Below are 16811 nucleotides of genomic sequence, written 5' to 3'. Positions count from 1 at the left end.
TATCAAGTGTTGCATTTTCAAATATTCAATATCGAGCACAAATAACTCCTTCTAAATTTCTCCCTTTTGCTTCTCCATAGGTCATTCTGTGTAGGCATTTCTTTTTATTTGAACCATATGAAATTGCTGGTACTTGACCATGTTTGACCTGCACGGATGGCAATTTCATATGGTTCAATTTAATATGATTGTTTCTAGTCCTTTGTATCCAAGTCCTGGAAAGTATATTTTGATCACGTACTTAAAAAAAATAATGTATGAGCAAACAAAAAAACAAAACCAAAAACAAACACAAAACAACTAAACTGGTGTTAGAGAGTTTGTAGGTCAATTGCAGGGGAAGCATTTTTGTAAGGAAATCTTTCTGTAAAGATTATTTAAAAAAGAAGCTTGTCTGGTTTCTCAGAAATGTGTAAATGAGACTGACCATGAAGATCCAGCCTGTAAAATTACTCTAAACAAAGGCTTGAATTAGAAAAATTTTTATAATTAATGTTAATGGATTTGTATTTTAGCTTTTGCAAGTTTTTTCCCTGTATGTGTAGGGTTTTGTTTTTGTTTTGTTTTTTAATAACTGAAGACATTCTAACAAATACTCTTTTTTGGTTTACATGTGTATCTAACATGTTGAAATTCTAATTTATGAACATTTTCTAATAAATAAAGTTATGGTAAGCATTTTTAATGAAAGCCAAAAATTTTAAACTCCATTTTAAAAATCCAGTTTAAACAAATAAAGTAATTCTGTTCTAAAAATGTGTAGTTGGAATTCAAAAAAGTCTGCCTCTACATAGTTCTTAAAAATACTAGTTTATAATTTTCTTACCTTCACTTGAAAGAGTTAATGTTTTGAATGTTGCATGTCAGGCTTATTAGATACATATTTAAACATTAAATTTTTGTGAGTGGATAAACTGCTGTTAGTTGCATCCTGAAGGGTCTTTACTAGAGAGTGGCTTACTTTTATCCCACTGGTGTGACCCAATTGCATACCAGTTCTCCTTCTTCCCTTAGAGAGAGACTCTGAGCTGTTGCGTGAACGTGAATCCGTTTTACGTTTACGTGAACGAAGGTGGCTTGATGGAGCCTCATTTGATAATGAAAGAGGCTCCACCAGCAAGGAAGGAGAGCCAAACTTGGATAAGAAGAATACCCCTGTTCAAAGCCCAGTATCTCTAGGAGAAGATTTGCAGTGGTGGCCTGATAAGGTATTTGGAAAAATTCCCACCCTTTCTATTTAAATGGATTCCTGGCAAACCCCACCCCCTCAGAAAGGTTTCTTTTTTCAGATTTTTGTGTTATCATTATTTAAACACACACACACACACACACACACACACACACATAAAGTGATATTTTTGTTTTAAAATATACATAGAACATCTTTATTTGGCACTATATGAGTCATCTTAGTGGGATATGCTCAGTGGTGCTATTATTTAGGTTTTTTGTTTTATTTTTGCTTTTCCTACTTGATGAAGTAAATCAGAGAAATCGGAATGGGAGTTCCAGATAACACATCAGCTATTTTGTTTCAGGACTTCTTTTCTGGTGATAATTTTGCTAATAACTGATGGCCCTTTGTAGAAATTTGTTTTGTAATGTCACGTGGACCCCAGTTACTGTGTGGCAAGTTCGTGGTCATTGATACAAGCATGCATGTCAGGGCAAGATTAGGGAGGGACCTGTGTTTCTTTGATTAGTTAGCTGTCCTGTTTCATGGTGAATTCCAGCAGACCCTTTGCTCGCAGTGCTGTGGGAGACAAAGCAGTCTGAACAGGAATGGACTAGAGGAGTTCTGCTCTGCGTCCTGACGAGAACTATAATGACTGGCTTCTAGAAAGCATCCAGGATTTGTTAAGTTTATTTGAATCTTTAAAAATACATTACTGCCGCATATGAAGCAGAGTGTCTACATCCTATTGATACTGTGTGGGTTTCATTGTCGTAAGTGCTTGGTGATGGCTCCTGTAGGAAGCCATGTTTTCTCTCTCTCTTTTGACATGCCATTTTCGTATTTCCAGAGCCAGTGGGTAGGAAATTTTCTTAAGTAGAAGTAAAGTAAAAGAACATAAGAACTTTGAGGTTAATCTCTAGCAGATAAGGAGATTCTGATAGGGATTTCTTTTCTTTCTTTCAAGTTGAATTTGAATTGGGGATATTAAAGGAAAATATTGTTTAGCTTTCTGAATTTGTTTATTTTTCATAGTAATTTTGAATCTTGATGTAGTTCATTTATTTTCCTCTGTATTCAGCTCATGTGGAAAGCCTGAATGCAAGAAGGAACATGAATTTTAATCAGTCTCTTTGTAAGGAAAAGGTTATTCTGTTTTCTTTGGCAGCTGACAAACTTTCCCTGAATTGGCATTCTCTGACTTATTTCCATAAAACTAGACATGTCCTAAGTTCTGCTTTTATTCCATATGGTAGAAGGTGATTTAAACCTAGGCTCCCCCCCTCATTTTCCTCCCCTTTTTTCCGTACATTGTTCTTTGTTTCCTATTTCTCTTGCCTGGATCATATTAGGCTGTGTCTACTTCGTGTTGGGAGGAAGTAATAGAGGATTCATGAATCTTGTTTTAATAGTGCCATCACATATATATTAGTCTGGGCTTCTTTATCATGTATTATTTTTGATGAATGAAAGTGTTTTAAACAGTACAAGTTTAACAAGCTTCTTCCCTGGCCAGTGTACGCCTCATAGATTTAGCCAGTGTTTGTTGGTCTTTACTGATGGGCATGTTTTTAGTACAACTTGTTTTCATAGACAGTTAATAAGTACATTGTGAAACACACTTAGTGTGTTATTTCCTTGATGTTTGGATATTGAAAGAAGGAGGAATAGGAGTGTGTGAAACAAAGTACATCCTACTATAGCTTTTTTTTTCTATTAAAGCCCTAATTTAAAATATTGTTACTGAAACAGGATCATAGGGGAAGAGAGGGAAAAATAAAACAAGATGAAATCGGAGAGGGAGATAAACCATAAGAGAGTCTTAATCGTAGGAAACAAACTGAGGGTTGCTGGAAGGGAGGGGGTGGGGGGGATGGGGTAACTGGGTGTTGGACATTAAGGAGGGCACATGATGTTATGAGCACTGGGTATTATATAAGACTGATGAATCACTGAACTCTGCCTCTGAAACTAATAATACATTATATGTTAATTGAATTTAGATAAGAAAAACATAAAATATTGTCGCTGGAAAAGATCTACTTTTTATTAGCTTATGTTTGAAATTTAGACATCAGAAATTTCAATTTAGGGAAAGAAAATAGCTTAAAAGCCTAATCAAACTCTTAAGCATTGTCAGAGTTATCAACAAATACCAGTAAGTGATGTGAGGCTGACTGCTCCCTCAGAGAGTGCAGAGAGCTAACTATTGAAGGCAAAAAGACCTGGCCTGCAGATAACTTTTAGACAACACGCAGAACTGTCTTGAAAGGGCATAGGACCAGTGCTACACGCAGAAATAGGTAATATGTGGGACTGTATTGGTCCCCCCAAATTGGGGGTAGTGATCCCTTGGGACAAGGGTTTTGGGGGAACGTTTGATAGGTGATCGAGAGTCAGATGGAGAGTACAGGGAGGTAGAGCGTTGTCAGCACACACTACTTAAAAGTAGGGTCTTTCTCTTTCTTTCTTTTTTGAGGGGAGTGAAGGTCAAAGAACGCCTCCCAGCATAATTGCAGAAGTGACCTAATCCAATATTTTTTAATTGTAAGTTTGGGTAGTATCCATAATATTTCAGTCTTTGTTTTGTTAGGGTTCATGAGAAATTCCATTGGTAAATTATCTGGATCAGTACTGACTTTCCTACCACCTATTTAGAGAAACAGCAGCTTCTTCAAAATTTCACCGTTTTGTAGGCTAATAAATTAGTTCCTTTAATAGTGGAATGAGTGTTTTCTTTCCTTAAGCCTTTTGTAGTATAGTCTTGAACTGAAAATATTTTAGGTAATCTTAAATTTAAATATTTCCGTGAGTTATTCTTTGAGCTAAATGTCAAAGCTAGTATATATAAGAGCATACTTGGGACCACTTATGCACTGGTGGTGGGAATGTAAATTGGTAAAGCCATTATGGAAAACAGTATGGAGGCTCCTCAAAAAATTAAAAATAGAACTACATTATCCAGCAGTCCACTTCTGGGTATTTATTACAAAGAAAATGAAAACATCCAAAAAGATACACGCACTGTCGTGTTCATTGCAGTATTATGTGCAATAGTCAAGATATGAAAATAATGTTAAGTATCCATCAATGAATGGGTCATGGATAAAGAAGATGTAATACATACATATACTCACACATACACTTGAATATTATTCCGCCATAAAAAAGAAGGAAGTCTTGCCATTTGTGACAACATGGATGGTACCTCAAGGGCATTATGCTGGGTGAAATAAGTCAGAGAAACACAAGTACCGTATGGTCACTCTTATCAGCTGGAATCATCAAAACAAAACAAAACACCAAGCTCGTAGATACAGAGAATAGATTGATGGCTACTAGAGGCAGGGCACTGAAAGGTAAAAAGAAAAAATTTTAAAAATTGTTAAAAAAAAATAGGAATAAAAGTTTTATCCTTACCAATTTTTTAGCATCTTAAAAATATGAAAATTGGAAATTATCATAGGGATGTTGAAAGCGCCATGAAGACAGAGGTGAGGGTCATTCAGTCAGTGTTAATTTAGTAACCTTGATTCATTGCGTACTTTCTGTTAGGCCTTTTGCTCAGGTGTTAGGGTAGGAGTTTGTAGAAGGCAGAACAATGATGCTAATGCTGTGGAGTAAGTACCATTACAGAATTAGGTACAAGAGGCTTTGGGGAATCATTGGAGGCCAGGGCTAAGTGCTAAGAGTGCGGACTGTAGAGCCCAGACTACTGGAGTGTTTGTATCCTGGCCCTGCCACTTACTAGCTATGTGGCCTCGGTCAAATCCTTTAACCTCCCTGGGCCTTTGTTTCTCATCTATAAGATGGGGATAATAACAGTTCTTATGTTGCGAGATTGTCATGAGAAGTAAATGATTTGGTATATGTAAAGTGTAAAGGGCAAGGAGAAGCAGGGTCCTGTTCTACAAAGAGAACAGGCAGTTTCTGTGGGTCATAGAAGAGTAAGAGCCATGGTTTGGGTATTCCAAGTTGGACCATGTGACAATAGTATTTTGTGTGCCAGATTCTCTGCTGGTACAGAGTTGGGCACAAGCTGAAAGAGATACGGACCATGTCCTTAGTCTGACTGGGCTATAAAATGCAAGAAATGAAAACATTTCATTACAATAATAATGTAGCATAATAGGAAATTAACAGGTAGTCTGTATCTACCTAAGGAAGAAATGGAGGGAGGGCCTTTAAGTCAAAGATCTTGATCACAGTTGAACTAGCCAAGTTTATACTAGTTTCTTTCTTTTTTTTTTTTTTTTTTATATTTTATTTATTTATTCGACAGAGATAGAGACAGCCAGCGAGAGAGGGAACACAAGCAGGGGGAGTGGGAGAGGAAGAAGCAGGCTCATAGCAGAAGAGCCTGATGTGGGGCTCGATCCCATAACACCGGGATCACGCCCTGAGCCGAAGGCAGACGCTTAACCGCTGTGCCACCCAGGCGCCCCTATACTAGTTTCTGAAGAGTTTTACAAAAACCGAGAATCTCAACATTCTTATTAGGCTGCCCTGTCTCTTCATCTGTCATTCCTTCCTCCCTCCCTAACACTTCGCTATCCCATTTCTATCCCTCCTCCTGTTTGCTTTTTGTACCGATATTTTTGGAAGTAGTTGTGATAATTCAGTTACCTTGATAAGAAGATGCAGTCTTCCCATTAGGTAATTCTGTCACATGGCTTCGTTTCACTTCTCAGTCAGTTCTGAAATTTACTTTTCTCAGGCTAGAAATTTAGTTTTATGTTGCTGAATGTCTACATGCAAACTGTAACTATGTATGCATCTATGCCGGCCTACTTCCAACCAGGACCTAAGGTGACTTACAAGGGAAAGAAGCTGCAGCCGCAGTCACGAAAGACTGTTACCAAGAGAACGCCCAGATGAGAGTGAAGTAGGAGACGTGGGAGGGAGAGGAAGGAGTCAAGTTACATAGAGATCCGTGCTGAGTAAATCTGCTGAAACTGAACATAAAAATAAAAACTTCGCTTTGTGCCCCATAACAGGCGCTTTCAGTGAAAAGCATGCACATATCCTTTATTTTCAGCAAGTGGTGAGAGAAGAGTGTGGTGAGAGTTGTGTGGTGGGCAATGAAGGAAAAAACTGATGGGGCAAGTCCATGCTTTTAATTTGCAGCCCCATTCCTTAGTGTTGTGCGCTCGTTTTCATACGGTCTGAGGGAAATAAGGAAATGACATTCGCACTGGTCTTTTGAACTGTAGAGTTGCATGTGAGTCTCGGTTTCTTTGAGTGGCATTAAGAGCAGATAGCGCCACGATTCTGGTTCCTTTCTTAAGCTTTTGGAGCAGCCTCACTTTTGGAACCAGTTATCAAACGTATTGATCATACTGCTTTACCTTCTGGGTTCTAGAAGGTAAAGTGGGGAGAGGTCTTTGTTGGTGTTGTTTTATTGACACTTGGAAGCTTCCTGGTAGTACCTGTTAAGAATTAGCTAGATGTGTCACAGATGTAATTTAATAATGAAATAAGAGCAAAAGGAGAAATGGTCATAGAAAGGGAAAGAAGGCAGACATAAGGAGACTAGGGCAAAGTAGATAGGCCAGGAGAAATGAAGTGTGAATAACTAGAGTTGACCAAATACCACAGAGGGACCTGTGGTTGTATTGCATCCACTTCAAGCATAATACACGGTACATCGCTGTTGGTGCTGGTACTTACTGGGAAAGCTAGCGTTGGCTGATGGTAGGCAAATTAAAGCAACTACAACAAAAAGATGAGAACGAAGTTTTATGGGAGAAGTTTAGGACTAGAAAGACCAACTTTTCCAAAGTAGAGGTCACTAAATGTAGATGTGGTCAGCAGGAATTCACGCTACCGGACTATGCGCTTTTCAGATTTTGGCCTGTAGGTAATTTCTGCCATATTTTTGACAGTTTCCATCTCCTTTTGGGGAGAGATTTCTTGTTCGATTGATGACCTCAGTTCAATTATTTAGTGTTCTTCAGACAGTTGGAAATTTATTGAGTACTTCAACCACTAGTGACTTGATCTTTGTTTAAAAAAAAAAATAGAGCTACAAACTCCTGATCTTTAAGGAAACATGCATATCTACTTTTTCCAGTTGGGTTGAAGCAAGCCCCAACTTGTTCAGAGGCAGCCGTTATGATTTCATTAAAACAATAAAAACAGTGTTTTCTATGACATTATGAAATGAGTGAGCTAAAATACTGTTCTTTTGTGTTGTGTTTGATTGTTTTCTATTTCTTCACATAACGAATCTAAACAAGGCCAGAAGCAATAGGTGATTATTCCATCATCTTCCTGTGGTTGAACACACAGATTTTCCACATTTGTCCATAAAGGATTTTAGGGCCTTTGGGGTTCAGTTAGCTCATTCAGGACTTACCTGCGGAACGTTGGCTATCTTGGGAGGATATAGGTAAGTCACTTCTGAGGGGCCTCATGCACCATGCTCTTGCTGTAGGGATGATTTGTTCAAGATTGTACTGCTCTGGTGAGGCATTTTACTTGAAGTTGGGAGTTGAAATTCATTTGTTCATTCCATTATCCGGGTGCTCCTGCTGTGCTGCATGCAAAGCTGGCCTGTGGGAATGTAGGGGTGAATAAGACACGGACGCTCCCACAGGGGATTCAGTGGGGAAGACAGACATTCACAGACAATATAATGTGTTCACAGTATGTGATCGGTGATAGACTTGATGGTGTGAATGCAGTGCTAGGGGCTCACAGTGGGGGATGACTGATACCACCTGAGAGATTTGGCAGAGACTTCAAAGAGGCAATGATATCTGAGCAGCATTTTTAAGGTTAAGTAGGCATTGACCAAGACGCAGAGGCATTCCAAACACATCCAGCATGGGCCTCGAGCATGAAAGGGCACGGTGTGTGTGTGGAACAACGCGAAGTTCAGGCTTGCTGCATGTTGTAGGGAGTAGAAGAGCAAGGTGGAGCAAGACTGGGAGTCCCCCAGGCAACTTGCCACAGGGTTAAGATGTTCTGTAGTCACTAGGAAGCAAACAGTTCTTAGAGAAGTGACATGGTGAGATTTGTGGGGTTCTGTTTGTTTTATTTTTTATGAGGCGAGCATTGTGGGAGAAAGATAGGAATAGGAAAAATCTGCAGTCTCTTCAGAGACTGGTAGAATTGTGGAAAGGAATTGTGAGCATTTCAATCAAAGCAGTGGCAGTGGGGACAGAGGAAGGGGAGAATCTGAGGCGTTTGAGGCAAAGGCAGCACTGGTTTACTAGTCACTACGTTGTTGAGAGAGAAGAGGAGGAGATGACAAGAGTGCCGAGGTTTTCATGTCTGTCTCCTGTTACAGGGTGGGTGATGGATGTCATTCATGGAGAGGGACTGCAAGGGGCGTGCGGCTTTGGAGGATATGGTAAATTCGTTTTATGGATGTTAGGGTGCTTTAAGACATCCGGGTCTTAAATAGATAACTCTTGCAGGTTATCTTTTGCAGGTAGGAGATGTACATGTTTAAAAGCATGGCGCCCCAGTGGCTACAGTCCATTAGGCTGAGGGTGGAGCATAATTTGAATAAGGGACAAGGGCAGAATCTGGGGTAGGGAGTGCATGGTGGTAGGGAGGAGATAGAGAAAATAGGCATACTGAAGATTGGAAGAAGACCAGTAGGGAGAAGTGACCTGTGAACGAGGGACAGGAGAGGTTCCAGAACAGATGAACAGGGTCAAATGGTTCGAAGAGTTTAAAGAGAAGATGGATTAATTAAATGTGGGGCTGATACGGTGCCGTTCTGGCTCTGAGTGAAAGCTGGTAAAGTGAAGCATATGCCATGGAAATCACTTTACCATGGGTAGGATTGAAAGAAAGATTAGTTTGGATGGTTGTTGGGATTATGAGAGAGGCTTACAGCCCATGTGTGGAGGTTACCTTTAAATAAGAGAGAAGGATACTTGTTTTCTCAGATGAAGGGGGGGAGGAGAGGAAAGTGGTGTTTTTTTTGTTGTTGTTGTTAAATTAATCAAGAAAATAGGAATATTCAAGCTTGTGCTTTTCTGGGTGAGTAGGAGGTGAAGTTGGGGGCAGAGTAATCATGATTGAATTTGATTGAGCGCTTATTGGTGCTGGGCTCTGTGCTGTGTACTTTATAAATGTTAACGGTCTTTGGTTTTTTATCCTCTGCCCCTTAGAGGTGAAGAAAGAGGGGGTTCAGGGACATTATAAAACTTACCCAAAGTCACATACTTGATAAGTGTTAGATTCTGGTTTGGGGCTCACTTGGTCTGATTCCATCATCCTTTAACCAAAGGAAGGAGAAGGAAGTGTGAGATAGAGATGTTAGCAGCAAGCAGCCGTGGAGAGAGTAGATGAGGGTTTTCAGACACCTATGGTGAGGGGAAGAGAGAAATTGCTAACTTGCAGAATTTCAAATTTGGTCTTCCATCCCTCTGTGGAATGACTTGAAAATAAGGCTGGCTGATATTGGTGAAATAGATTAAACTGCATGTTCTTTCAGTACACCTCTGCAGCGTAATCTCTTGTTACGTTATAAACTGTGGCAGACTTCATAGGCTTTAGCTGAGCATTATAACCCATCTGACCAAATAAGATTGGAATTTGACAGAAAAGCAAAATGGCACCATTAGTTTAGCATACTTCAGAGCCAGAATTCCAAAGAGAAGCAGTGTATAGACCAATAGCAAAAGTACAACCAGAAATCTCTTACCTGGCAAGTTTTGCTGTATCATTTCTGGGTAGCTTCACGACTCCGATCATATTAACATATTATGTTAAAAAAATTATTATCGATAGTCATTTACATTTATTGTCCAAGATTTTTAGAATTTAACTGCATTGAACTCCTGGCATGTGCATCACCTTAAAACTAAATGAACTTCTGTGAACTTCTGCCTTTAAAACACACAAACACACACACACACACACACACACACACACACACACACACACACACTGTAGACCTTTGTTTCAGCAGCTTGGAAGAGCCTAAAGGGAAGCAGTCTTCTGTCTTGACTCTCCCAGCTTCAGTTTCTTCTTCTTTTTTCTTCATTTATTTGGCAATTTATTGAGCGCCTACTCTGTGCTCTGTTCTACAAAGTGGGGATATGGTGGTGGACAAGACGAAGCTTATAAGTGAATAGACTATCAGTGAGTAATACAGTATGTCAAGTTGTGAAATGCAATCACCTAAAAAGAAAGTAGAGTAAGGAGATGGGATATGAGAGTGGTGGTTTTGTAGGTAGTGTGGTCAGATGTCTCATTTGGATAGGCTTGATTAAGGAGAGGGATGAGTCACCTAAGAAACAAGGCAGGGGACTACCAAGGACATGGCAGGATCCTGCGGACGTGGTCCAGGAGCTGAAAGAAGGCTGATGTGACTGGAGGACAGAGAGTGAGTTCAGGGAGGGAGCCAGGGTGTCAGTCCGGAGGGCCTTGCAGGCGGTGCTCGAGACTTTGCATAGCTGCGGTTTCTATGTTCACAGAATTAATCCAGATTTGATGAAGTGACTAAAACCATTAGGTTTGGCAATATTGTTATATTTATACTCTTGTATTATTTTTTACTTTATAGGATGGAACAAAATTCATCTGTATTGGGGCTCTCTATTCTGAGCTTTTGGCTGTCAGCAGTAAAGGAGAACTTTATCAGTGGAAGTGGAGTGAATCTGAGCCTTACAGAAATGCACAGGTATGTTGTCATATGAAACTTGCATTGAATGGCTCTATATATTGACACACAAAATGGTAATCATTTTTCTTATGCTTTTAAAGAATCCTTCACTGCATCATCCACGAGCAACATTTTTGGGGCTAACCAATGAAAAGATAGTCCTGCTGTCTGCAAATAGCATAAGAGCAACTGTAGCTACAGAAAATAACAAGGTACAGAACAGTGTGCATTGATGGAGAAACATTTCCTGCTTAAATTCTTGGTTTTCTTCCTCTCCCTGCCCCTTTTCTATCTTTTCATTTTCTGTCTTTCTAACTAGATCCACAAACACAAAGCATCTCAAACCTAAAGAGAGTAATCCAGTGTATAGTTTTTTTATTGCTGGTTTATCCCTATATTATAATCTAGCTTATGGAGAGGGCTTTTTCCTTTAAGGGAAAGAAACAGTATTCAAGATAAGGGCTGACAAAGCCAGAAGAGATGCACTGGGAAAGTACGGGGTATTATACCTTAGACTGTCAGTTTGGCTTTCGAGTCACTAAATTCTTTTTGAAAATTGTTGAAGCAAATGTTTAATTTTGATTAATTTCTTAGAGATGGCTTTAGACATTCATATCAATAACTGCTACTTTGATTTATTTGTGTGAAGAAAATATTTTAGGTTCTAGTCTTAATTAAGAAAGTTTTCTGAATTACGTATTTTTCTGACATTTAACTCAAAGCATTTTGGAATTTCAGTCCATAGAATATGTATGTATGCCTTTTCCTAGTTTTGACCACAATGCTTTTCAAAAGATTACTTGTATTTTATTTATTTAAGCCCTTATTATTTTACTCTTTAGGTTGCTACATGGGTGGATGAAACTTTAAGTTCTGTGGCTTCTAAATTAGAGCACACTGCACAGACTTACTCAGAACTTCAGGGTGAACGGATTGTGTCTTTACATTGCTGTGCCCTGTACACCTGTGCCCAGCTAGAGAACAATTTATATTGGTGGTGAGTACCACAGGGAAGGGGAATTCCGTATCAGTGAGTGCTTTTAGGTGCATAGATAGGTGCTTTGAGTAGTGGAATACCAACATGAGAAGGCCGGTCAAAAGATAATGCTTTTTAGGGAGGGAAATTTCACTTTGGAGCAAAGTAATATTAGAAAAGAAAACACCTTAAAAAAAAGAAAACCTTATACAAGTAACACATACTTAGTGACTATAATTATGAAATTTTACAAAAGTATAAAGTAGAAACGAACATCACCTACCATCCTACAACCTAAAGATAACTACTGTTAGCATTCAGGAGTATTTAAATCTTATTTTCCTATACGTGAATGTGTACTTTGCTTTTATGTAATTGGAAGCATAGGCTATAAGGTATCTTTTCATGCTTTTTTTCACTCAACAGTATTGCTTAAAATACAACTTTAAAGGTTATTCAAGTATTTTGTTGGATGAATATTCTGTGCCTTCCTTAATTATTCCTTTACTGTTAGGGATTTTAAATGTATTTTCTGTTGTGTTTTAAGGAGTTAGTAGTAAATTTGCATTGACAGAAATATTATATAGGGGAATCTACGAATGAGATATAATTATTTGGAAGAAATTTTGGGTGACCAATTTTCTGTAAATTTTAATCCCTAAAGGCTTAATAAAAATGGATCCAGTTAGGTGTTAAACCTGTGATCAAGTTATGATTAAGAATGAGTTGTACATGTTGATACTATTCTGAAGCAAAAGCCCTATTATATGTGTAATTTCAGATTTATTTAATAGGCTTTTTGCTCGCTTGACCAGTTTATCCTTTTCCTTTTCAGGGGTGTAGTTCCTTTTAGTCAAAGGAAAAAAATGTTAGAGAAAGCTAGAGCAAAAAATAAAAAGCCCAAATCTAGTGCTGGTATTTCTTCGATGCCGAACATCACTGTTGGTACCCAGGTAAGTGATTAGAATGAAGCCTGTCCTAAGGGACGTTGTTTCTCTTCAAAATCGCTTTCTTCCCCTGTTCGCAGTTTTACAAATGAATGTCATTTGAAGGAGCAGGTTCCGGTAGCATGTGCTCTTTATTCAGTAGTTGAGCAGAGAGATTTCTGCCCCAGTGTCAGTAGATTAACGTATGGGGCAAGGTTCCCAGATTTGCCTCATTTTATGAATTACTCGGTACTTAAATGCAGAACGTGGAGCTCCTTACCTGAAACGTTTCTTCAGTTTGTCTGGGGGTACGGCCCAAGCATCATCGTGTTTCACAAACATCGCAGGTGATAAACAGCCAGGCAGTTTGAAAGATAACTGCGCTTGGGGATGCTGTCAGCATAAGGCAGGAGGCATTGTCAGATCTCTGTTTCTACCAGTTTCTTTTTTTTGATTCTGAGATGGTTTTATGCTCCTATTTTATAGATGGGTAATTTTTCTGAGACCTCAGTGGACCAAAGTGTGGTCCGAGGACTTCTGCTGGCTTTTCCATTCTTTCAGGGAGTCTGCAGAGTCCTTTCTCTCTCCATTTACATATCTGTGTGAAGCTGAATTATCTTCCTACACTTCAGTCAGACTAATGTAGCACAACAGATGGAATGCAGACGCAAACATGGGAGTGTCTTGTGTTAAATCAGACATTAAGAGATTTGCAAAATTGTAAATAATGCCACTTTTCTTGCTATTATTTTTGAAAATGTAGTTACATTTCATAAAATTGTTTATATTAACTGTTAAATATTTAAAGATTTCTCCGTTTTAATTAATAATACGTTAAAAACCAGCTAGATAGGACCCAAATAAACGAAAGATTTTTGGGTCCTCAGTAATACTTAATAGGGAAAAAGGATTCTGAGACCAAAAGAGTTCGAGAACTGTTATTACATTTCTCATTCATAGACTTTCTAGAAGTTTATCTTCAGGATAAAATTCGATGCCCATATTCATTACAGCAAATGCTGCAATAAATGTTTAAGGGTTTTAAAATTCCTATCACTTAGACAAATTTTAATTTTTTTTACACAATTTTTTTTTTTTTTAAGATTTTATTTATTTGACAGAGATGGAGACAGCCAGCGAAAGAGGCAACACAAGCAGGGGGAGTGGGAGAGGAAGAAGCAGGCTCCTAGCGGAGGAGCCTGATGTGGGGCTCGATCCCAGAACACCGGGATCACGCCCTGAGCCGAAGGCAAACGCTTAACCGCTGTGCCACCCAGGCGCCCCTTTTTACACAATTTTTATTACACAGTGTGGTGCTAATTTTGTCATCTTGCACTTTCCTTCAATTTTTTTTTTTCTCCTGATCACAAGGTGGTATTACTTATATTCCCTATGTCTTAAAAAAAATAGTCACCATTTTAACTGTTCTACAAAGCCCAGCTTGAATGTACCCAATTTTCTTTGTGGCTCTTTTTTTTTTTTTTTTTTTTCTTTTTCTTTTTGGGGGTCATATTCATGGTTGTCTTGTTCTGATTCCTTTCTTGGCCTCCCAGCTAGGAAGTCTTCAGTGATTACCCACTGTTTTGAATAATATTGTTCAGCCTTCATCATTTATGTCAGTTGCTTTGGGCAGATCTCTCTCAAGGAGGCTCCCCTTTTCCTGTTTAGTCCAAATTCTGATTTCTGATGTTCTCAAAGTTCCTTGTTCACTGGACTCACATAATAGCAGGATATCCTAGCATTTGCCTTATTAGCTTGTAGGATGACATTGTAGGATGACGTTACTATAGGTAGGGAGGGTAGAAAAAATACTTTAAAGATGCATTGAAAAAAAGTTTTTTTTTTTTTTTTTTTAAGATTTTATTTATTCGACAGAGAGACAGCTAGCGAGAGAGGGAACACAAGCAGGGGACTGGGAGAGGAAGAAGCAGGCTCATAGCAGAGGAGCCTGATGCGGGGCTCGATCCCATAATGCTGGGATCACGTCCCGAGCCGAAGGCAGACGCTTAACTGCTGTGCCACCCAGGCGCCCCTGAAAAAAAGTTTTAAACAAAATAGCTTCGCACTAAATCGCTGAGAGGTAGTGATGTATTAAAATATTTTGGTCGTAAAGCTAAGATTTCGTTTTAAAGCTGTAGGAAACTAGAGTTTAAAGATAGTCACAGCCACAGAACAAGGAAAGTGTCATTTGATAACTGTTGATCACTTAGAGTTTTCAGCTACACCTGCACTCTTGGATCATAGTTGTTGCGAGTGATGTATTTAGCAGTTATTCATTTGCATGTCTTGCTATATGCTGGACCCTGAATACACATCTCCTTGTCTTTAAGGTGCATTTATTTTTTTTATAAGAAAGCATTAATAAATAACCTATCTTCTAATATAATGCCTCAACACATTTCTCTTTATAGTATAAACTTTCCTTTTTTTTTTTTTTTAAAGATTTTATTTATTTATTTGCCCGAGAGCGAGTGAGCATAGGCAGAGAGAGAGGGAGAAGCAGACTCCCTGTTGAGCAGGGAGCTGGATGTGGGGTTCAATCCCAGGACCCTGGGTTGGGATCATGACCTGAGCTGAAGGCAGACGCTTAGCTGACTGAGCCACCCAGGTGCCCCCAGAATATAGACTTTCTTATTTAAGATTTTTATTTATTTGTTTGAGAGAGTGAGCGACAGAGAGAGAGAGCACAAATGGGGAGAAGGGGCAGAGGGAGAGGGAGAAGCAGACTCTCCGCTGAGCAGGGAGCCCGACATGGGACTCTATCCCAGAACCCTGGGATCATGAGCTGAAGGCAGATGCTTAACCACCTGAGCCACCTGGGTGCTCTGTACCACCTTCTTCTATGTCACTTACGGTTAATTATAAACCACCAAACGCATGATCTTCACATATGCCACTGTCAAGTACAACATAATCATTAGTTACTGGATGACTGAACAGAATGTTGGTAATACTGAGCTATTGGAGAAATCAAGAGATTTCCAGAAATAATGTTTGTCTCTCATTTGGAACTATTGTTGGTGTCTTTGACAATGCCACCTTGCAGGTTATTAGTTTCAGGGTATGACCTAAGGGTGCTCGTTGGCAGTGAGATGTTTTAGGTTATTCAGTCCTGAACTCAATTAACTTCTAACACTGATGTTCTTTTTTAATGTAAGAAAAAACATATTATCCAGTGAAGCGTCTGGTTTTTAGAAAACAGTCTTCTGGAGGAAAGAAATACCCATAGAGATGAAATTACAGAGCCTGTATATACTGTATAGCATCACGAATTAGGAAAGTAACTTCAAATTAGAAGAAACCGACAAAAAGTGTTACTGTTTTGTTCATATTTTATTTTTTTAATGCCAACCTTTAAAAAAAGTTTCTTCTCTATTTCTGTTCTATTTCCTTATAGAGGAATTGTCAGGATATTTCTTGCATGAAATTTGTTTTGTTGCATGAAAAGTTATTTTTTAGCTAATGTGCTAAAATCATTATTGCTCCTTAAATTTGGAAACAAATTCTTGATGGAGACCTTTTTTGTTTTGTGGGGTTTTGTTTTGTTTTTGTTTTTGTTTTTTTGATGGAGACATTTAAGAATGCTTTATCAGCATTATCGTTGGTATAAGACTGTTTTGGGAAAACCTAGGAAACAATACTTTCATGTATTATATTCATACATTTGAAGCAACTCTTCTAGTTTTAAAATTATGTCATTTTGATGGTGATTCTTCTTTCGTATGCTAGGTATGCTTAAGAAATAATCCTCTTTATCACGCTGGAGCAGTTGCATTTTCCATTAGTGCTGGCATTCCTAAAGTTGGTGTCTTAATGGAGTCCGTTTGGAATATGAATGATAGCTGTAGATTTCAACTTCGATCTCCTGAGAGCTTGAAAAGTATGGACAAAGCTAGCAAAACTACTGAAGCTAAGTAAGTACTATAATCTAATTATGGTTTTATAGCAGTTTCCAGTTTGCTCTGTATATGAGGGGCTAGTCAGGGCTGACTTAGAGGTGCACAGTGACATAGAAGTGTGCTCCCGTGGTGGGTCTCATGAGGATGCCTAAGAGCTTTGAACAGAATTGGTCAAATTAACTGTTTGCAGCTTGGTTACTTTTTGTGT

The 16811-nt window shown here is 38.7% G+C and overlaps 1 protein-coding gene across 2 annotated transcripts in view; it reads left to right on the top strand.

Moving 5' to 3' along the window:
* The window catches only part of UBR5 (ubiquitin protein ligase E3 component n-recognin 5), a 133212-nt gene that overhangs the window by 57185 nt on the left and 59216 nt on the right, over positions 1-16811 (top strand). Inside the window, exons 9-14 of one of the 2 annotated variants that reach the window (XM_040625554.1) lie at positions 1015-1208; positions 10704-10820; positions 10904-11014; positions 11645-11799; positions 12614-12731; positions 16434-16618. In XM_040625554.1, coding sequence (XP_040481488.1) covers positions 1015-1208; positions 10704-10820; positions 10904-11014; positions 11645-11799; positions 12614-12731; positions 16434-16618 — 880 coding nt within the window. Of the gene's footprint in view, positions 1-996; positions 1209-10703; positions 10821-10903; positions 11015-11644; positions 11800-12613; positions 12732-16433; positions 16619-16811 lie in introns of both variants that reach the window. The other variant, XM_040625553.1, reaches the window with a different exon arrangement.

The sequence above is a fragment of the Ursus maritimus genome, unplaced genomic scaffold (genome assembly GCF_017311325.1).
Source record: "Ursus maritimus isolate PB19 unplaced genomic scaffold, ASM1731132v1 scaffold_9, whole genome shotgun sequence".
In the NCBI taxonomy this organism is placed as follows: Eukaryota; Metazoa; Chordata; class Mammalia; order Carnivora; family Ursidae; genus Ursus; species Ursus maritimus.
The sequence above is the reverse complement of the archived record's forward strand: the minus strand, read 5'-3'. Positions and strand labels throughout refer to the sequence as shown.